The sequence below is a fragment of the Astatotilapia calliptera genome, chromosome 2 (genome assembly GCF_964374335.1).
Source record: "Astatotilapia calliptera chromosome 2, fAstCal68.1, whole genome shotgun sequence".
In the NCBI taxonomy this organism is placed as follows: Eukaryota; Metazoa; Chordata; class Actinopteri; order Cichliformes; family Cichlidae; genus Astatotilapia; species Astatotilapia calliptera.
In genome coordinates this window covers 5,140,778-5,161,751 of record NC_137423.1, presented here as the reverse complement: position 1 = coordinate 5,161,751, position 20,974 = coordinate 5,140,778, and the positions used below count along the sequence as shown (strand labels likewise).

The following is a 20,974-nucleotide window of genomic DNA, read 5'->3' as shown; positions in this document are numbered from 1 at the left end:
ATACAGTGCTGAGGTTGTAATTCAGATAACATGTCCTCCCTGTGTTGGTGCACAATGCTGTGACAATTCCAGAGGTTACAAGGATCAAAAACAAAAAGGGGAAAAAAGAGGTGGGAGACTTACGGTCGTCACTTTGGATAGTTTTCCCATGGATGAGGCAGATATTTGGACACATGTCCGCAAGAAAGCCTTATAAATCTGTGAGCATGTCCAACATTTATAGATGACAGTGCCCAGTCACATAACCACCTGTCAAAACTTGTCTTCCTATTTCTTTTGATCTTCCCCTCTTATCTCCTTCTACTGCAGCATTATGTGCATTATTATGTGTTCTATTTCTCGACAACATTCTCTACTTTGAGGGTTTTTTAGTAACAGAAGGTGACCTAAATTGTATAATCTGTGATTGATAGCATACAGGCAGAGGAGAAGGAAAGGAAGGAAGAGCACCAATTTATTTTCCATTTTAAATAAAGATGGAAAAGTGAGGTAAGTGCCAAGGGTATTCATCTGATCTGAATGGAACTTCAATAAAACAAATTCCTTCGGCAGCTATTTCAGCTCTTCACTGGGAGGCATTCCCCAAACAACCTTTTGTCTTCTGTCCTGACAGCCCACAACTGTTATTCTAGCCCTTCTCTGTGACTCCCATTTAAATCAATATATAATATTACCAAGGACGAAATTTGGTAAGCCTGACCACATGAAGCAGATGCTTCTTCATGGTTTATGACAGATTCAGCTACTTGGTTCCTGTGTCTTTTAGAGCACCTTCTATACAAGGGTATTTAATTACAACTATTGCTGTACATTGATATCTGGATTAGAATGACCATCGTTGCAGCTTCCAAGCATGACAAAAAAAAATTGCCCTGATGTTCCTGCAGATGCTGTATATTTATAAATTACAACCAATTTACAAAAAAAAAAAGAAGTAAACATTTTTGTGTGATGGATCATGATAAACAAAAACAATAATCTCAGAAATCCACATGAATAAATCATTCTTTGCACACTGAAAACCTGTTTTTATTGAGATGATGCCTTTAGTGGACCTAAACATCAAAGCTTTTACACGACTGCCATCTAGTGGCAGATGGTGGCATGTCATTTCCTACAAAGCCGAGCATGGAAAATATTGTAATTGTCAAACTAACACAAAAATGACAAAAACAATGCAAAATGTTATAAAAGTGACAGAATACTTCATTTTATGAGCAGACATTAAAGGTTTATCCTTTGTTTAAGAATCTTGAAGGCTGACGACAGTGCGGATGCTAAGAAAATAAAAAGAAGAAGATGAATTAATATCGAAGTTTCAATTCCCAACAGAACCAAAACATCCATCCTACAATAGAATTGCAATGTTTATACAATTAATCAATCCAGTGGACATTACTACAAACATTATCCATTTTTTTAAGCCACAAGTCACTGTTCTAGCTTAATCAATGTGAATATTTGGATGTTTTAAGGTCTCAAGGTAATCAAATACTTAATCAATAGAAATATTAAGGACACACTATACCAAATAGTATTTAAATTTTAATGTCCTGGGAAATAAGTTTCTGAAATTATTTCTAAAGATCAATCAAATTGAATCTAGTGATTTGTTTAACCAAACAGAACATGTTAGACAGACGTTAAAGATTTGAAAATACTTTTCTTACATACACAATTTTGTCCCTATATAGCAATTCAGCCCCAATATTTATGGCTAAGTAGACTTTTTCGTTGTTGTTTATGTACACATATGAAAGGTCTCACCTTTTACCACTTTTTAAAAGGTCAAAGGCCTTATTGATTTGAACCAGCGGGAGCTTCTCCGTAATAAACTCATCCAGTTTCAACTTGTGATTCATGTAGTCATCCACCAGTTTAGGCACATCCTTCACACTCTTCCACCCTTTAGAAAAAGTTAACAAGCTCAATTTGTAAACATGTTTTCATGTAATATGAATTGCATTGTTGTAAGACCGTCCTGTGGACACATTCACAGCCAGTTCAGTGCACATCAGATGTGAGTTTGATGTGCTCATAGTACATGAAACATATGTAAATGTATTGTTACAAACTGTAAAAGTGATTATATAGTTTATGTAGGATATACCTAACTGTCTGTTCTCACTGAACTTCTTCTTATATACGTTTTGAACTCAGGAACCAAAAACTGATGGGTATTTTGACAGAAATTTAGACGATTCATCGATTGTTTAATTTGTTAACTGAGCACAACTCAAGACTTTTTACAGATTCTATTTTTTGGGGTTATTCTTTGGGTTATTAAATTGTACTTCAATAATATTTAGGTTCAGGAATGTTGATCAGAGAAAACAAGCAATGATTGTTTTTAATGCTTTACCTAAAAAAATTACAAAATAAAATTCTAATGCCAAAGCATTTGTAATATAATTTTTAACACATTTTAAATATTAATAATCCAATAGTAAGGTTTTTTACTCCAATATAACATTCGATTTTGCACTGAAGGGCAACATTAGGGACAGTTTTTCAGGATGATACACTCAATTTTAGGTTCATCACTCAATTCCACAATTACACCAGTTACCATAAACCTGTTGATGCGTTATGAAATGCTGTTAAATAATCTAATATGTATGGTAATTTTTTTTTACTTCACCTCCAAAATAAGTGCCCTTTAAGGTACGTCCCATGAGAAGCTTTTCAACTGAAATGCTCATTACTTCTGTCTCTGTCCATCCAGCAATGACGCAAGTACCCCAGGCATCTCTTGTGGACTCAAATGCAGCATTCTAGGGTGACAGAAGCAGTTGCTTAGCTAATTATCATTTTGTATTTGTATCATTATAGAACTGTTTCACTTGTGTCACTTTTGCAAAAGAGATCAAATCTAGGTTAACAAGGAAGACATTGTACAGTGTATTCCAATTATAGTCACAAGACTTAATTTGCATTGAACAATCGCACGCCAAATTTCAAATGAGGCACCCACCATGATAGCTGGACTTCCAACACACTCTAGCGCATAGTCCACACCTCCACCTGTCTTCTCCACCACAACCTCTTGGATAGGCTTGCTGTAATCTCTTGGGTTTATGCAGTCTGTCGCTCCAAACTGTCGGGCTTTCTCAAACTTGTCAGGGTTGATGTCAACCCCGATGATCCTTCTCGCCATGGCAACTTTGCAACCCATGACAGCAGCCAGCCCGACAGCTCCAAGCCCAAAAACGGCACACGAGGAATCTTTTTCAACCTGAACGCACAAAAGTTGGAAGCCAGTCAACTAACAATTCTTAAAGATCATTTCAGCATTTTCACAGATAGTTTTTACAGTAAATATAACATTTAGAGTACATTCCTTTAAACGCATACATGAGATATTATCAGGTCTGTGAATCTTGATTAAAGTTATGTCTAAATAAATAACGCATGCAAGGATTTCCACTCATTTTTAGTTGGTTTCTTTTTAGTAAATGAGTACAAAAGTGTCCTGATTTTGTCATTTTGTCATTTTATTTATGTGTGTGTGGACCTACTTTTGGCTGCTCCCTTATTCACAAAGGGTCACCTCAGTGACTTTGGCAATTTTTAAAGCAGATTTCTTTCCACATGCAGCCAAAACAGGAACATTTATTTCACATGTTATACAAATGTGTAAACAATTGCACTACTTTGCATTATTTGAATTTGTATAAAGTAACAAATTAAAGTAGTTGACATGTACACCTTATCCTGAAAACTTAGAGGCACTCATGCCATTTCTGCCATCTAGTGTTGATATTAAATGACTACAGTCTTGCAGCATATTGTAAGACAGAAAACTTCCAAATACAAATATCACTAATTTTTCCTTTTTTTTGGTTAAAATATGCTTGGCTGTTTATATATTGTCATGTTTATCAATATATCTTTTCAAATTTGTTGCTTCGTCACATCTGTTCTAAGAGTATTAGTTTGAACCTTTAGAGTTCAGTTTTCTAACCTTGCCTGCATTAATAGCAGCTCCATAACCCGTGGAGACACCACATCCAAGCAGACAGACTTTGTCTAGCGGTGCATCGCTTCTTATCTTTGCAACCGAGGTGTCGGGGACCACAGTGTATTGAGAGAAAGAACTGACTCCAAGGAACTGGTAAACCTGCTGTCCCTTGCAAGATATCCTGCTAGTCCCATCAGCCAAAATTCCAGCTTGCATATTTGTCCTAAAAACCACAAAGAACAGTATTTACGTGAACACATTTTAAGTAATAGAGTAAACGTGGTTGTCTCAAAAATGGGGAAATAAAATCACCAGTTTTTCTTGCAATGATTTGTTTTTGGACTTAGACAGCGTTCACATTCCCCACAGTATGGCAGAAAAAGAGGAATAACTTTGTCCCCTGCGAAAACAGCAAAACAATTATGTAAGTCTGAGAAGAAAAAAAAGAGAAATAAGACAAATGTCATCTGACTGGTTGTGGCGCACTTTACCCGGGGAGAATCTGGTGACTTCTGGGCCAGTGCTCTCCACTATGCCAGCTGCCTCGTGACCAAGTACCAAAGGGAATGGTCTGAATTTCATCCCTTTTCCAGTCTCAAACAGGTATTCCCAGTCTGTGTGGCACACACCTGTGGCAACAACCTGTACAAGCCAAATGATGTGACAGTTTTAGGAAGTGGAAGTGTCTGTGGTTAACAGTCACACTAACAGGAAATTAGATTAATCATATGCAAATCATATGTATTGTCATATTGCTGACAAATTTGAGCTGTGCCCAACCTTAATTCGGACTTCATGAGCTTTAGGTGGTGCCACCTCCACTTCTTCAATACAAAGAGGCTTCCCGGGCTCCCACGCAACAGCTGCCTTGCATGTGATCACCTAAAGGGGAAGAAACCCCAAAACAAAACAAACAAGTTTGCAAGGATGAGTGACTGTGTTTGGGCGCTGTTACAGATGGAAACAAACAACGAACACTCTCCATGACAGAAAACTTTCGAATGAAAAGCAGAACCCCCAAAAAGCAGCAGTAGCTGTTTATAAGACAAACAGTAAAAAAGAAAAAAAAAGCTTAAAAACAACTTTTTTCTTACCTTTCCAACTGTTGCCATTGTTGACAGATGCTGTCTTCATATAAAACAGCCTGTATTTAAACAAAATAATTTAAATAAAGGAATAATTAAATCTTCACTTATCACCAAAACAGCTGCGAGTTACATTATATCAACATTTGAGTGGGTAAGGTTGAACTGACCGAGTCAAACAGCAGACAGGTTGCACCCTCTTCTAATTCTAGTTTTTCTTCAATGGTTTAGCTCTGTCAGCGCATTTACGACACTTTCCGAGACTGCCCGGTGCCTTTACGGCACGTTACGGTCACACGTGTTGTAGTCGCATGGAATTTCGGCAGGGTGGTCTGAAGTCTAGCCACTCGGTCAAATTTGTGAGTAATTTTCTTTGTCTGTGCAAAAACAGTGTTGCGCACTTTTTCGGTGTGTATGTTTTTAAACGACAACGTATCGTGTTGGTTTATGTTAGAAAAAACAGATGAATTTTCGTACTTTGAATGACTGAGTAATGCTAACGTGAGCTAACGACTTCAGCTAGCATAAGAAAGAGCTTCCAAGTCGGCATAGTTTGCCTGAATCATGGGCAGGCTAATTCATTCATAAGTGTTTAGCTTCAAGCATGAAATCACGTGAGCTGTGTCGTCTTTGTGTTTTCGTTATTTCTTATTACAGAGCATTTGAGGAAAATGTCGTTCAGAGGAGGAGGAGGACGAGGTGGTGGCGGATTTGGACGAGGTGGAGGAGGATACGGTGGAGGCAGAGGTGGTGGAGGATTTGGACGAGGTGGAGGAGGATACGGTGGAGGCAGAGGTGGTGGAGGATTTGGACGGGGTGGTGGAAGAGGGGGTTTCAACAGACAGCAAGACTATGGACCTCCTGAATATGTTGTTGGTAAGCCCAGTTCTAACAAAACGCTAAACCGAGTGCTTCTTTATACACATGTGAAGCTAAACTTTTACCACAGCTTCGCGTGAGTTCTCAGCCATTGAGATACAAGTAAACAGTCTTGATGTTGCCAAAACACTGACTCTGTAATATTACCATTACACAGTTATGGAGAAATGGTGTGGATGAGTAGGCTGTGAGAATTTTGTCATCATCAAAGATGGAGACTATCCAAGGATGTGGAAAACAAGACTTGTCCTGTTGCCTGTCTTCTGTCTCTTCTTTTCTATGTTTGCTGAAAAGTCACCAGGAACTAGTCTGTGCAGTCACAAAAACAAACAAAAAGAACAGACAGGCATGCAGATGTCCACGCACACCATCTTGCTTGAATCTATGTAAAGCCCATGTAACATATGTAAGATGACATTATCAAGCCAGCATTTACTGTGTTAATTACTTTGTGGTAGAGTCCTGGCAGTTTACATGCGGTGCCAGTCACGATAGAAACAAACAAAAATACCAGAAAGTTTTTTTTCCCCCTTCTGGGTTGCCACTCTATGCTTTGTCATTTTTATAATTGTTCCTCTAGTTTTTCCACATCTTTGTACATTACCCTAGTGTCCATTCCAATAGTTTTGGCAATCTCCCTCCAGGAATTTGCTGCCGATTGTGAGTCCGTATTATGGTTTCTATTCCTTTAACAGATCCTTACATTGTTATTCTGTCATTGACAAATTCTAGCACTGCATCAAAAAAGTAGCCAGAAATGCATAGGAGAAATCAAAGGTATTCAACAGGCCATTCACGGTTGTAGTGGGCAGTGTTGATGTGACATGTAATTAAGTTTCTGGGGAGGTGCATGTCAGTTTATGAGGGTAGGTTGCATTATAGGGTTTCTCAGTGTCTGCGGCTATGTACATTGCCCACTGAAGCATACGTTTCCAGTCAGTGTTAGCAGGCAACTCTAAAACAACGGTGGACCTTTGGGTGTGTGTGAATGGTGAACTTCAGTAGATATTCTATGTGACGAGAGTATGAAATTAATACACCGTGTGTCACCTACATGAGGCATTCAAGATCCAGTTCATGTTAATTAACTTTAACTACATGTTTCCAAGTTGTCCCAAAAACACCAGAAAACCAAAAAGATGTTATATAATATTAGTAATAGTAGTGGTGATAGTAGTAGTAACAATAGTAATAATAATATGAGCAATATGTAAGTGTTTAAATGCAAACTGCATTACAGACAATCTTTTATATATTTAATGATCATCCCACAAAATGTGAATATGACATGCTGTACCAGGAGTTAGGGTGCATGGAATATATTTTTAAGTCCACATTGTAATATTGTTAAAGATGTATCTGTGTTTCTACTCATTGGGCTGTTCAAAAACAATTTTTTTCCAACTTATTTGAACTTTGTTTTTATATGTTTATATTCTAGTGCCTCAAAGTCTCTGTTTTAGCATATATTCTGGGTCACTTCCTTTAACCCCCATTTATTCCCTCGGCCTCCAAAGAATTTCAGACTTACAGAAACCTTGTGCTGGATGCCCATAAAGTGAACTGCAGAGCAGTCAAGCATATGCTGACGTATTATATAACCAGACAGAAATTTAAATTGGGTGTCAGTCATGGTATTGCACGTCTTAAACTTTAACTGTGTTTCATTGTCTTCACAGCAGTGGGAGAGTTCATGCATCCATGTGAAGATGACATTGTCTGCAAGTGCACAACAGAGGAAAACAAGGTTCCCTATTTCAATGCCCCAGTGTACTTGGAAAACAAGGAGCAGATTGGAAAAGTCGATGAGATATTTGGCCAACTCAGAGACTTTGTATCCTTTCTATTGTCTTTGTTTTTCTCTAAACCTTTGACTGAGTAGGGGATCTGTTTGACATTGTCAGTGTTCTTGTTGCTTCCTTAACCCACCTTTGCAGTATTTCTCAGTAAAACTTTCTGAAAATATGAAGGCATCTTCATTCAAGAAACTACAAAAGGTACCAAAAATGTCTCACTAAACTTTTCTAGTGACTAATTTAATATCTTAGATTTCTAACCAAAATGTTGTCTTTTAGTTTTATATAGATCCGATGAAGCTACTACCACTGCAGAGATTCCTCCCGAGGCCACCAGGAGAAAAGGGGCCTCCAAGAGGAGGCAGAGGTGGAGGAAGGGGTGGTGGTCGTGGAGGTAAGATGGCATTCTCATTTTAATTTAATCTTCTGGCTACGTGTTTAGAATATATAACAAAACAGACATTTTTGTTTTTCTTTAGGAATTCTGCTCAGTTTTTGCTCAGTATTTACTTTTGTAGATTGAAAATGGAAAAAGCCTAAAGCATGCAAGAGTAGTTTGATTAATTTTACTTTCTTTTTGTCTCAGGTGGTTTTCGAGGAGGCAGAGGTGGAGGTGGCCGTGGTGGAGGAGGAGGCCGTGGTGGAGGAGGAGGCCGTGGTGGAGGAGGCTTCAGAGGAAGAGGAGGTGGCGGTGGTGGACGTGGATTCAGAGGTTGGCAGGTTTTCTATCGTCTTACAATGTTTTGGTTATTTTCCCTGATGTGACACATGGTTTATTATGTCTGAACTTTGTTGATCTTTTGTTTTCTTATAGGTGGGAGATGATCTGACTCTGATGGTTCATTGTGACCATCACATCCTTATGGTCACTCTCGCAGCTAAAAGGTTATGATCTGTGTCAGATCCTGGCCTGTTGGACTCATATGAAGATTGTCTCTATTTGTAGAGTTGATTTTCCTGTTCTGTTTTAATTTTTTTTTTTACCAGTTTTAGAAGATTGCTGGATCTTCAAGATTTGTATTTAAAATGTATTCTTGTAGCTGGAACCTTTTTGAGTCATTTGTGGGGATTATTGTATATTTGTGAGAAGAATGACAGGCGTTCGAACGTATTCACAAACCTCCATGTCCAAATGTCTTCATGTGCAGGATGTCAGACGTGTTTTCAGCTAAAAACATTGGTAGTTTGTAATATAAAGAGTTACCATTGCAATCAAATGCCTCAATTAAAAAATGTGCTTTGTAATTGTGTGGCTGTTTCTTTATAATTCATCAGTTTTATCCACATAGAAATTAAAAGAAAAGAAACAAAAAAAACCAGGCACAACTATGTTTTTACTTACTTTGGGCATCTCCTTGCTTATAAGTCACCTAAAAATATGCTCTATTTAACTCAAGTTACAAACCAGTGGAGGTTATGTTTCAAAACCCCTTTAAATTAAGGCTGAGAGAATCCTTCTGCTCATACTGGGTTCCTTGTAATGGCAAGAAGACGTATCTCTTGTCCTGCATGAGTAGGACTGGATGACTTGTGACTTGGGGACAGTTTTGTCAGTTCTTTTTATAAGACTGAAGTGGGAAACTCAAAAGAGGAAGTGATCGATATCATGTTCTTCTTTTGACTTGTTTTGAATGCACTGAGTGACAAAAACAAACGTGTCTTATTCATTGATGTGTTATGGGCTTAGTCTGTGGTTTCTGTTTGGCATGCTTTTAAAAAGCAAAAATATACTTAAAACGATGCAGGTGACGGTTTCACGAGATTGAGGCTGGACCATCTGGCTTGTCCATACTTGCGCAGCACATTGAGGTAGTGCACTTTTATAAATATCTGGGTGTCCCACTGGATGAGAAGTTCTACTGGTCACTGAACACTGATGCTCTACACGAAGGCGCAGAGCCAGCTGGTGGGCAAGCCAACTGTGCTTGGCAGGAGGCTGGACACTTAAGACTGTGGTTGTGAGGGATACATTGAACAAAATGAAAGCTATAATGGACAACAGCAGACACCCGCTCCACAGCCTCCTGACTGGGCAGAGGAGCAGCAGTGGCATACTGCTGCAGATCTGAGTGGTTCAGGAGGCCCTTTGTCCTCACTGCTAGTTTAACTGGCAGTTTTTTTAACTGGTGAAAGAAGTTTTCTTAGTTGTTTTTTTTCCCACACTGTAGTAGGATTCTTCTTTCCTTCTGATTTTTGCAGGTAAAAAAATCAATAACTGAAACTCACATTTTTATATCTTTCTTATATGAGTCTGGCATGTTACAAAAGCCAACTCAGCTTGTTCAGTGTGAATCTTGTTTCCTGTATCTGGGCACAGTGTGTTGATCTATGTCTCAGACTAAACCCTGTGAGTTTCTCAGTGTAACAGAGTAACAGCTGGACAGCATTCAATCAACCCTGGGTTCTGGATGAATCAAACCTAAACAACCGAGCCTAAATAAGGACTAAAAGCAATTCTAATAAATTATTTTATTTTATTTTTTTAAAAAAAGGTGCAAAATGAATAATAAAGGTGCTAAATTGAAAACAACACCAATGAAGTAATTATTCATATAGTGCTGAAACAAATGGTTTGTGACTCTGACTTTTAGATTTATATTGAGGCTTAAAAGCAGATTTGGAAGAGTGTGCTGTACTTTGAAACAAGCTTCAACATATCAAAGATAATTTCCTTATCTAGCTTTTTTTTTTTTATCCTAACATCATCAACATTATTTACATGAAGGAGGTGCTGCTGGCAGTATCTCACCAATCAGAAACAAGGACAAGACTACTGGAAGTAGAGTGACTGATTTTAAAAAGGAAACTCTGATATTAGGAAAATATGACGAGGTTAAACACAGAATACAGACTGAAAACACCAGAGTGTGTACGGTATGTGAGGAAATTTAGAGTCTGGTAGGGAGGTCAGCTGTGTAAGGTTGGCATTTAGGCATTATATATATATATATATTTATATATATATATATATATATATATATATATATATATATATATATATATATATATATATATATATATATATATATATACATATATATATATATTTTTTTTTTTATATTTGTATGACAGGTCTATCATAAGTGAATTTGATAGCTTATAATTGTTATTCCAAATTAAATTTTAGATGTGTGTGAAACAGTATTTCAGCTGCATGCCTGGTGCTGCTTAACTGCCATAAGTGAGTGAAAATGAAATATAAAAACAGAATTCAAAACACAAATTGCATTGTAATCCTGCTCACTCTTTAAAGACACCTGAAGCATGTTTGGTCAAGAACATCATTTATTATTGATGTTGACTGGCACCGTTAACAATTGTCTAGTTTAACACGAAGTACTAAGATGTTCAAGTTCAGAGTTAGTACTTATTCCAACTGTACAAATATATCAGTAAACTTTTAAAGATAAACATAACATATTCTCCAGCATCCAAAAAGCAAAAGTCCCCACTGTCAATGATGACATTCAACAATGACTGAAGTTATTTCTGAAAAGTGTTTAAAAAATAAAAGATTGCAGCCTACATGTTTTCATTTATTAATTCGTTTTATTCACAAGTATTTTTTTTAAATATTTTTTTTTTAAATTATTATCAGTAGTAACATAAGTAGTACCAGCAGCATGCAACTATTTGAAATTCTTAAGCGCCCTTTTTTGGCCTATTTTCTTCATTGCTCCCAAATGCGTCATGCGTACGCTAGTCGTTCTCGTATCTGATTGGTCCGAAGGTTAACTCCTTTACGGCTGCTCAGTGGCCCGTCTTCTTCTCTAGAAACAACGAGCATGGAGACAGCTGGTGAAGTGAGTACTGTTCACAAAGACTGTGTAAGAAATATATGAAAAAACAAACAAAGTTTCCGTTTGTGCATTAGTCGTAAAGTTGCCTTAAATTTCAAGTTTATTGTAAACCTGGCAAGTTCTGTAAGCTAGCATGCACGCATTAATTTGCTCTGAATGAAGTACAAAGAATCACTGTTCGATTACTTAACAGGGAACTTTGGTGGGTCAGCGGCAAATGGTTTTTTGCAAGTAGCTGCAGCACTTAAAAGCCATAGTGATAATAGTGATGGCATGGTTTAAAAAGCATCAAGACTGACGGTGCTATTGGGGGTTATGTAGGCTGAATACTATTAAAGCAAACATCAGGAAGAATCTTAGAGATGCATAATCTTTGACAGAGTGCAAAGGCTAACTACGCTGGGTGCAACTAGCTCGATCTGCCACAGGGACTGTAAAGCTGGAGCCAACCCACAGCTGCAGCTACTCACTTGACTTGGAAAAACATGCACATGTAGATATGGAAAAATACTGTCCTTTGCCTTCAGGTAATCAAGTGCAAGGCAGCTGTTGCCTGGGAGCCAGGGAAACCTCTTTCTATTGAAGAGGTGGAGGTAGCCCCACCTAAGGCCCATGAAGTTCGCATTAAGGTAACTCAGATCATCAGACTCGTTCATAAATCTAAAGCCTGACTTGACTGCAACTGAATAAAAACACAAAACAAAACTATGTTCATTTTAGATTCATTCAGTATTTGTGTATTCTTTTAAGATATGTTGCTATAGTCATGTGATAAATAGCTTTCATAGGACTCTAGGCAATCATTTGAAAAACTACCTTTACTATTCCCATAGGAATTAAGAGGGTAAGTAGCAGCCGGGTGCTGCTAATCAAATGCACTTAATTAAAGGATCATCAGCAAGTGTAGCTTCCATTATTAAAGCAGATTTTTTTGGCAGTTTGCTTGTCTGAAGTATTTATACAGTGCTAGAAGTTTGGACATGGCTTTTCAGAATGGGTGGAAAGAAAAGAATGAAGCTGTTGCAATCATTGAAAGTCCAGACCGCATCCTTAAGAGAGCTTAAGAGCTGTGCATAAACAAGGAAGAGTCCTATGAAAGTGTTATTTGATAAGCAGAAAAATAAACACTTTGTTTTTGCTCTTTATTCTTTCAATCCCATCAACCCCAGGCTTTTGCTTTTAAGGTTTGAAACCACATGTTAAATTAGTCAGTGTTTGTTTTTTTTTTTTTCATAAATAAGGTTTAAGTTCAATTCAACATAATGTTTTAAATGTAGTACTAATATTATACTCTTCCATCCAGCAGCCATGCCTGACGTGAACTTTAAGTGACACTGTGTCTTTCAGATCTTTGCTACAGGCGTGTGTCATACAGATGCCTACACGCTGAGTGGCAGTGACCCTGAGGGGCTTTTCCCTGTCATCTTGGGACACGAGGGTGCTGGAACAGTTGAAAGTGTTGGCGAAGGTGTTACCAAGTTCAAGCCAGGTAAACAACTGCCAAACAAAACATTAAAACTTTAATATTTTACTTCTTGGTATACTTAGGAATAAATATTTGTTGCATGTGGGTTGTTTTTGTCTTGTTCTTTTTCTAAGGTGATACTGTCATCCCGTTGTATGTGCCTCAGTGTGGTGAATGCAAATTCTGCAAAAACCCCAAGACTAACCTTTGCCAGAAAATTAGGTAATGTATGAAGGCCTATTTCCGTAACCTTGAGGTGCTGAAGTCTACTTTTGTGATAACAATTTCATTAAAGAAAGATGCCCCACCACAGGGCAACAAAAGCTCAGTCAGAACAGATTATGTTTTCTTTGCACATTTCATCATGCTAATCTGCACATTTCCTTCCCCCTTCACCCTGCAGAGTAACCCAGGGTCAGGGTCTGCTTCCTGATAAGACATCACGCTTTACTTGCAAGGGAAAGCAAGTGTATCACTTCATGGGGACCAGCACCTTTTCTGAGTACACTGTAGTGGCTGACATCTCTCTGGCCAAGGTGAATGAGAAGGCTCCGCTGGATAAAGTGTGCCTTCTCGGATGTGGCATTTCTACAGGATATGGTGCTGCTCTTAATACTGCCAAGGTGGGAATGACATGACGCTGCTCATCAGCAAAGACATCGTGCAAAACATTAGATTTCATTGGAATATTCACAATCTTTTTACATGTTTGTCGCAGTCTCACCTATAGAGTAATAAGAAAATAGTTGATAGATTCTTTTTTCTTAGTTTGCAGTTTCACACAAATAGTTTTTGATGTGCTAGCAGGTCCTTCAATTTTAAATGATGTATTCAGGTATTTACAGAAAGAATAATAAAGGAGGCAACTGTTAAGATCCATGTTTCAATTATTGTGTGTTTTTTACACACACACACACACACTTAAAAAACATAAGAACAGCAATAGGTAGGCCAAATCTATTTTAGAGTTCATACTTGGATTATTGTTTATATGGTTATTTCTCATGTAGGCACAACACTTAAACTTTCACATTTGTATTCTACCTCATGCTCACTCAGGTTGACCCTGGTTCCACATGTGCTGTGTTTGGCCTTGGAGCTGTGGGCTTGGCCGTTATAATGGGCTGCAAGGCTGCCGGAGCAACCAGGATCATCGGTGTGGACATCAACCCTGATAAGTTTGAAAAAGCCAAGGAGTTTGGAGCCACTGAATTTGTAAACCCAAAGGACCACAGCAAGCCAATCCAGGAGGTTCTGGTGGAGATGACTGATGGGGGTGTGGACTACTCATTTGAGTGCATTGGAAATGTGCAAATTATGGTGAGACTCAGGCCCACCAGCATGCATGACCCTCATGCATGCTAGAAAGATGTGTGAAAAAACAGTGCACATTAGAATTCAATTTTTATAGCACTGTGGTGTAACTTTGTAAGTAGTGTACAAGGTAAGTTTAAAAAAACAACAACATTTATTTATTGTTGTTTGGTTTTTTTGTGTGTGTCAGAGAGCTGCTCTGGAGGCATGCCACAAAGGTTGGGGTGAAAGTGTCATCATTGGTGTAGCTGGAGCTGGACAGGAGATCTCCACCAGACCATTCCAGCTGGTGACAGGTCGCGTGTGGAGAGGCACAGCCTTTGGAGGTAACGGCCTGAGTTAAAGAATTTATTTTAAAGTGCTTAATATTGTCTGGCTGCAGCTTTCGTCTTTATTTTGTGTATTTTTTATAAGCATAACCTTTTATTAAGTGGAGTCAGATAGGACACATTGTTTTGTAATGAAAACACAATCTATAGTGGTATTTTATGAGCCTTATTGTTGTTGGCTAATGTGAAAACTGGAATGCATATGCTGTTTTTAAACCCATAGATTCAGCATGTTAAGTTTTGTAGCTTCTTTTAGTTGTATTAAGACCTATTATTTATCTATTTTATCTATGTAATTGGTGCTTTGCCTCAACACTTTCAGTAAAATGGTTCAGTCATGCCTTACTGATATTGGCAGTTGTAAAACTGGTTTTGTTGTTCACTCTCAGGGTGGAAGAGTGTGGAGAGTGTTCCTAAACTGGTGGAAGATTACATGAGTAAGAAGCTGAAGGTGGATGAGTTTGTAACCCACACACTGCCCTTTGAGAAGATCAATGAGGGATTTGACCTCATGCATGCTGGAAAGAGGTGTGGAAAAACAGTGCACATTAGAAATTCAATTTATAGAAGTGGCTCTGTAGTGAATGTATTTTGTTGTTGAACTGCAGTGCCTTGCATCCTTAGCCTAACTTTCTTTTTTTTCCCCTTCTCATTGCAGTATCCGCACAGTGTTGACTTTCTGAAGTGCCTGAAAGAAACATCCTTCACATCCAGCTTTTAAAGAGTCTCCTGCCATAGTTAAAGCACTTGTTTCTCAGCACTTGTTTTGATAGTGTACTTTTGACTGTTAGATGTTTTTACTAACAGTAAGATATGTTTGACTGATCCATTTCAATTAAAACCTCTGTAAAACCAAAGGTTTCTGCTTTTCTGTTGGTTGTTGGCTGCTCTTGAGCAGTGTCTTTCAGTGACATTTAGTTGGTTAATATCAAGATGGCAATATTTAATCATTAATTTACATAAAGGCACCAATATTTGTTATATTTTGGAAGCACCTGTTAGATAATACCACAGTGAAATAAATTAATAATTAAGAATGTTGCTTACATACTGCAATATGGTCTCACAGGTCACTCACTCATATTTCCAGTTCTTGTGTATCATATAATGGACAATGGACGTCATACTTTTTCCTATACAGGTACAAAATGAATTTAAAAAATTGCCTTTGCGATATTCTAATGTCTTGTGCATCAGGGTCTGTATAAACTGACAGGCTGTTTGGGTCAGAGGCATGCATAGTCGAAACACAAGAACATATAAATATATATACACACATACACACACTGATTTTCCTAAATGCAACAACACATTTTAGGAATAATTGTCCATATCAAACTGTTATTTAGAAAAACATCGACAAGTTCCCACTGCTACAGTGAAATATTCAGTCTTAACCATAAGATGATTCTGTTTTCGCGTAATGTACATAATTATTATGAATACAGTTTATTCAGTGCGTTCGTATCACTTCAGAGTTTATTTCCACTAACCACTGTCCACGCTATCAAACCTGAAGGAGGATGACGTTTTTCCCCCTCACACGTTGAACCAATATTTAATTTTGTACGTATTTGCTTGCGCATGCGTGTTGTGCTTACCATGCGACCCAATCCAAGCTATTTTAACACACGGCGAAAAACTCAAAGTGATTTCCAGAAGATGGCGACCGCACTGGTGGTGAGTCCCTTTGCTAGAATAGGTTATATGTGGTTCTTTATCTTTCAAACAGCACGTTTATGGAGTATTTAATTAACCAGCGGTAAAAGACAACTAGGCGACAGTTTAGTCTAAATAATCGAGAGTCTGAGAAATCTCGTAAACTTTACTTCTGACAGGTAACAGAACTCGCTAGCCAAGCAACTTAGCGTAGTAAATTATAGCCAGTTGTTTTTAAAATCTTAATATCAGCAATATTGCTTGTAAGACCATTTACAGTAACTGTTTTTAAAGCATCGTTTACGCCGGGTTAACACTGCGTTGACTGGGTATATGCCCCGGTCGGTGCCCTGAGTTGAACTCAGATACTTGTATGAATGAGAGGACACCGGTAACGACTCTCGTGGGTTCCAGCTAACGTTAGCTGGAAACCAAATGTTGGTCAGTGTGGGGAAATGTGTTTAAGAATGAGCTAGACATCTTCTCTATAATGCAATTTAAAGTGGCAAACGATAATAAATGCTACCCTTTGAGAAAACCTATTTCTTTTCTCAAGTTTGCTACAAGTCTGTAGATTCAAGCCATTTTACGTCAGCATGGTTCCACGGGGAGGTGGAGCACTCAACAGGGCTAAAGAGGCCCTGAACATGTAGACACGATAGCATAATGTGGCATGGGTTGAAACGATAAAATATCGTAAGACGTTAAATTACTAAACCTCTCAGACACCGTGTGCACACACTTGGTTATAATCATTAAAATACCAAAACAACTTGCACTTCTTTTTCTTCTAGGTGTCAAATTCCGTTCCTGCAAATGGTGAAACTGAGAAATGTGAAACAGCTGTTCAGAAGGTTGTGAATCCTGAAACGTACATCAAACACCCACTACAAAACAGGTAAGCATTTATCCACGTCTGTCTTTTCTTGTAGAAGTATAAATCGATACAGCTTATAACATTCATGTATCATTCTACCTTATGTATAACAGTTGCAAAAATACTGAAGACAGTTAAACTGTTATATTCCAGTAGTGTGAGTCTCCTTAAATGAATTTTGCTGTTATATAGTATGTGTGAGGTGGTAAAAGTTTGCAAATTTTTCTTCACTACCAACCTGACAAATGTAGACAGTATGTGGTCATACTCTGTAGTAAGACGTTTGTTTGTTTGTTTGTTTTTCCCAGGTGGGCTCTTTGGTTTTTCAAGAATGACAAAAGCAAAACGTGGCAAGCCAACCTTCGTCTCATCTCCAAATTTGACACTGTGGAGGACTTCTGGGCGTACGTTTTTGTTACTTGTTGAGTTCATGCCACTCAGTATCATAGACTTAAATGCAAAGCTAGAATTATAGTATGGATGGGTTTCTGGTTTTTGTTTTTTTTGAGCAAAAATATTGATGATAATTCCTGTTTGTGTTGGTGTGTTTCAATGAAATTCAAATTGGCCTATTCGTTGAGGAGAGGTTGCATGTATTCATATGCTATGCTCATTATACTAAGCTTGGAAAAAAGCATGCCCATCCTTAAACTATAGATCCTATAGTGTAGTCTCTGGGCCAATGGTGACCCTTAGAAGTTATGAACCACTGTAAATTTTATTTGTCGCAGAGTTGACGCCTTATTGTGATGGCATCTCTCTCCTTAAGAGAGAGAGAGAAGTATTTCCTGTGTTGTCTTCTGTTCCAGACATCACAACAGACTAAACCTTCCTAACACTGCCAAATCCAGCTTGTCACAAAATATGAGCCTCACAGTTGAAAAAACAAAATAGACTCTCTACAACTTAACTAACAGTGTTTGATGTTTATGTTTGTCCTGCGCAGCCTTCAGTCATATGCTGAGTCTATGAAATAGGAATTTATTTTTTTTTGTGTGTTGTGCCAAGACGAGCTGTGGGTTGCTGCTGATGCATGAAATTAATTTTCTTTAAAAAAATGCTTTCTTTCTTAGATTATACAATCACATTCAGCTGTCAAGTAACTTGATGTCTGGCTGTGACTACTCTTTATTTAAGGTAAGAAGTGCTTTTGTCCCTTTCAGGACTTGCAGTATCCCCATGTAAAATGACATTTTTCTGGTATTTCCTATTCTCTGGTTCACAAAAGTTGTTTTAGTAAACACTGAAAGTGGACCCCACCTATCGAATAATCAGAATGGAAAGGAGCATCTTCTGCATTAGGCTGACAAATGGCGTAGTCCGTGTGCATTGACTGGTTTATTTCAGCTTTTCAGTTTATTGAAATGCTTCATCCAGTCTTTCAACAGAAAAACCTTCCAAAATTTAAAATCCCACAATAGAGTATTTATTTATTTTTTTGTCCTTTTTCCTCTCCCCGCTGTCATAGATGAGGGTAGTTGTGAGCATACAAGTGTCTCAGTAATTCAGCTTCATGTGACTTTAGTTAATAAATTAGTTGTCTGTTAATGTATTAATTTCTTGATGACTTGTTTGCAACAGTGATGTATGTGGTGTGGGCTTGTGTTTGAATACAGGATGGGATTGAGCCCATGTGGGAAGATGAAAGGAACCGGCGAGGCGGCCGCTGGCTGATAACTCTGTCCAAGCAGCAACGTAAAGTAGACCTGGATCGGTTCTGGTTGGAGACGGTATGTTGCGCCCTCTTGTATTTTTGTTTGCTCTAACAGAGTCATCATTCTTTTCATCTATTGGCCTTGTACACTGTGTATGTTTTGACACATGGCAATAGGAATGTACAGTGTAAATGGGTGTAGATAAAAAGGATGAGTTCCATGTAGCAGTCTTTTTTTATAATAGCAAACCACAACTGTGACAAGCCAGTGAATGCTAAGTACACAACTTTTCAGGTACTAACTGCATGTAAAACAAAAACATGTGTCCACAATAACAAATCTTTTAAAATTCATATTTTCCTGCAGCTCCTGTGTCTTGTTGGAGAAGCTTTTGACGACTACAGTGACGATGTTTGTGGAGCTGTCATTAATGTTAGAGCCAAAGGTGATAAGATGGCTATATGGACTACAGACTATGAAAATAAAGAGGCCATCACACACATAGGGTAAGTTGAAAATGCCACAATTAAAGATGAGGGAAAAAATCTGAGCACATTAGATGCTGTTGTGCAAGTTTTTGTTCTTTTGTCTTTTCTCTCTTCTGTCTAGAAGTATGATTCAGAATGATCTGTAGTATCATATAGTATTAGTCTTGGAGTAAGAAGCCTGTTACAGGAAGATATAACAAATGTGTGGGGTTTTTTTTTTTTTTTGGGTTTTTTTTTTTTTTTTTTTTTTTTTAAATGACTGAGTTTGTCTCATAGCTACTATGTAAAATGTCTTTGCTTTTTTTAGGCGTGTGTATAAAGAAAGGCTAGGCGTCCCACCAAAAGTGATCATTGGTTACCAGTCACATGCAGACACGGCCACAAAGAGTGGCTCAACAACCAAGAACAAGTTTGTTGCCTGAGGATCCAAGGATTATCAACCAAGCCTTCCTGTGTTTCCAAATAGACTTTTTTTTTTTTTTTTTTTTAAAGTGAATGTAACTTCGATCTTTTGGAAAACATTGGGGGAAAAGGGATAAAATTGTTGGTTTTTTTTTTTTTTTGGTCACTTATCACATGTTTGGGACACTTAAGGAGACTGTGTGATAAAGATGCCTTTTTCCCCCATTTGGTTCTCAATAATTTGGTGTATTTTTGGCTTTTTTTTTTTTTGTTAAAGTACTCAACATTAAAGGCATATGCAATAAAAACATGTAGTTTAATAAACTGGTACTGTACTCCTGTAGCAAATTTCCAGTAACGGCATAGGGATTTAAAATGTTTACATTGGAATTAAAATGAAACAAATCCAAGTAATGCGTTGACTTCAGAGGCTACTCACTGTAGAAGCAAGGCAATACTGACATCGTTGCCGTTGACCCACTTTGGGTGTCACTAAAGTCACGGTGGGGTTTTTCTTTTTTTTTTTGAAACGCCACCCAAGCATGTTGTGCAATATATTTGTAATTTTTTTTTTTTTTTTTTTTGGGGGGGGGGGGGTTCATGTGAGTGTCTAAAGAGTTAAAACTTCACATCTCTGTAAGGACATCAACATCAGTGTTCCATGATAGATAAAATTTATTTTCTTTGGCCAAAGTATGTGTTCGGTGCATGTGTTTTCCAAAACATGCGTGTTATACAGCATTTGTTTCTTGAAGTGAACAGCCGGGCTGTTCACTTTCTTTGCACGGTATTTGTTTCTAGAACATGGTTAAGCTTTGTTAAACAATGCAAACAGTTATTTCCATTCCACATTTTTGTGACAAAATGAATATTGTTGGATGAAACGGTGCCTTTAATGTAAATCCCTGCCTGGTATTTCTGAAATGTACAGAGCGGCAATGTAAATAAACTTGTACAGTGGCTTTTTTTTTTCTGTTTTTTGTCAACATGGTGTGCTATTAACTTGTCAGAAAATGTTTTAAAGCCTCTACCAAAGCACTCAACAGTGGGTTAGGAGAAGTTACTTTTTTTCCCTGCATTGCAAATGTCTATTATGAAAGAAACTGATTTCAGGGGAAAAAAAAAAAGGTTTGATTCTTGTGTCCAAACTTAACTTTGCTGCTTCATGATGTTCTTTTTTTGGCATGGTGTTCATTCATTGAGGAAAGCCTTGTGCTTTATTTTTTTATTTATTTTAATATTTATTTTTTTTAGAGACGCACTG

At 37.7% G+C, this 20,974-nt stretch overlaps 4 protein-coding genes across 5 annotated transcripts; 3 read left to right on the top strand and 1 right to left on the bottom strand.

The window, feature by feature from the left end:
- Positions 1-1,007: 1,007 nt before the first annotated feature.
- LOC113030743 (alcohol dehydrogenase class-3-like) lies at positions 1,008-5,321 on the bottom strand. The gene is made up of 10 exons (XM_026182434.2): positions 5,217-5,321; positions 5,056-5,105; positions 4,742-4,843; positions 4,453-4,603; positions 4,274-4,361; positions 3,965-4,184; positions 2,975-3,235; positions 2,642-2,774; positions 1,768-1,906; positions 1,008-1,277 (listed from the first exon to the last, which is right to left on the bottom strand). Exons 2-10 carry the CDS (start codon positions 5,071-5,073, stop codon positions 1,244-1,246), a joined length of 1,146 nt encoding a protein of 381 aa, XP_026038219.1. The 5' UTR covers positions 5,074-5,105; positions 5,217-5,321; the 3' UTR covers positions 1,008-1,243.
- Positions 5,266-8,966, top strand: gar1 (GAR1 homolog, ribonucleoprotein). The gene is made up of 7 exons (XM_026182445.2): positions 5,266-5,405; positions 5,704-5,922; positions 7,605-7,759; positions 7,863-7,922; positions 8,001-8,115; positions 8,308-8,433; positions 8,536-8,966. The coding sequence occupies exons 2-7, from the start codon at positions 5,718-5,720 to the stop codon at positions 8,544-8,546; spliced, it is 672 nt and encodes a 223-aa protein (XP_026038230.1). The 5' UTR covers positions 5,266-5,405; positions 5,704-5,717; the 3' UTR covers positions 8,547-8,966.
- A 2,425-nt stretch (positions 8,967-11,391) lies between these two features.
- LOC113030729 (alcohol dehydrogenase class-3) lies at positions 11,392-15,486 on the top strand. 2 transcript variants are annotated; one of them, XM_026182414.2, is made up of 9 exons: positions 11,392-11,524; positions 12,049-12,150; positions 12,869-13,010; positions 13,121-13,208; positions 13,390-13,609; positions 14,046-14,306; positions 14,491-14,626; positions 15,019-15,157; positions 15,288-15,486. In XM_026182414.2, exons 1-9 carry the CDS (start codon positions 11,507-11,509, stop codon positions 15,310-15,312), a joined length of 1,131 nt encoding a protein of 376 aa, XP_026038199.1. In that variant the 5' UTR covers positions 11,392-11,506; the 3' UTR covers positions 15,313-15,486. The 2 variants fall into 2 exon arrangements, with proteins under 2 accessions (XP_026038199.1, XP_080160652.1); XM_080304526.1 differs by having other exon boundaries at positions 11,490-11,548.
- Positions 15,487-16,198: 712 nt separating this feature from the next.
- On the top strand, positions 16,199-20,672 carry LOC113030736 (eukaryotic translation initiation factor 4E-1A-like). The gene is made up of 7 exons (XM_026182426.2): positions 16,199-16,309; positions 17,083-17,186; positions 17,474-17,569; positions 18,239-18,302; positions 18,782-18,895; positions 19,187-19,326; positions 19,616-20,672. Exons 1-7 carry the CDS (start codon positions 16,214-16,216, stop codon positions 19,728-19,730), a joined length of 729 nt encoding a protein of 242 aa, XP_026038211.1. The 5' UTR covers positions 16,199-16,213; the 3' UTR covers positions 19,731-20,672.
- Positions 20,673-20,974: the final 302 nt, after the last annotated feature.

Excerpts from the sequence above, each read along its gene's own strand:
- LOC113030743 (XM_026182434.2), bottom strand. Across the intron at positions 4,362-4,452 it reads AGTCACCAGATTCTCCCCGG|GGGACAAAGTTATTCCTCTT; the intron begins GTAAAGTGCGCC and ends CTGTTTTCGCAG. Across the intron at positions 3,236-3,964 it reads CTGCTATTAATGCAGGCAAG|GTTGAAAAAGATTCCTCGTG; the intron begins GTTAGAAAACTG and ends TTGTGCGTTCAG.
- gar1 (XM_026182445.2), top strand. The coding sequence starts at position 5,718 with ATGTCGTTCAGAGGAGGAGGAGGACGAGGTGGTGGCGGATTTGGACGA. Across the intron at positions 7,923-8,000 it reads CATTCAAGAAACTACAAAAG|TTTTATATAGATCCGATGAA; the intron begins GTACCAAAAATG and ends GTTGTCTTTTAG. Across the intron at positions 8,116-8,307 it reads AAGGGGTGGTGGTCGTGGAG|GTGGTTTTCGAGGAGGCAGA; the intron begins GTAAGATGGCAT and ends TTTTTGTCTCAG.
- LOC113030729 (XM_080304526.1), top strand. The coding sequence starts at position 11,507 with ATGGAGACAGCTGGTGAAGTGAGTACTGTTCACAAAGACTGT. Across the intron at positions 11,549-12,048 it reads GTACTGTTCACAAAGACTGT|GTAATCAAGTGCAAGGCAGC; the intron begins GTAAGAAATATA and ends CTTTGCCTTCAG. Across the intron at positions 14,627-15,018 it reads GAGAGGCACAGCCTTTGGAG|GGTGGAAGAGTGTGGAGAGT; the intron begins GTAACGGCCTGA and ends GTTCACTCTCAG.
- LOC113030736 (XM_026182426.2), top strand. The coding sequence starts at position 16,214 with ATGCGTGTTGTGCTTACCATGCGACCCAATCCAAGCTATTTTAACACA. Across the intron at positions 17,187-17,473 it reads AAACACCCACTACAAAACAG|GTGGGCTCTTTGGTTTTTCA; the intron begins GTAAGCATTTAT and ends TGTTTTTCCCAG. Across the intron at positions 18,303-18,781 it reads GTGACTACTCTTTATTTAAG|GATGGGATTGAGCCCATGTG; the intron begins GTAAGAAGTGCT and ends GTTTGAATACAG.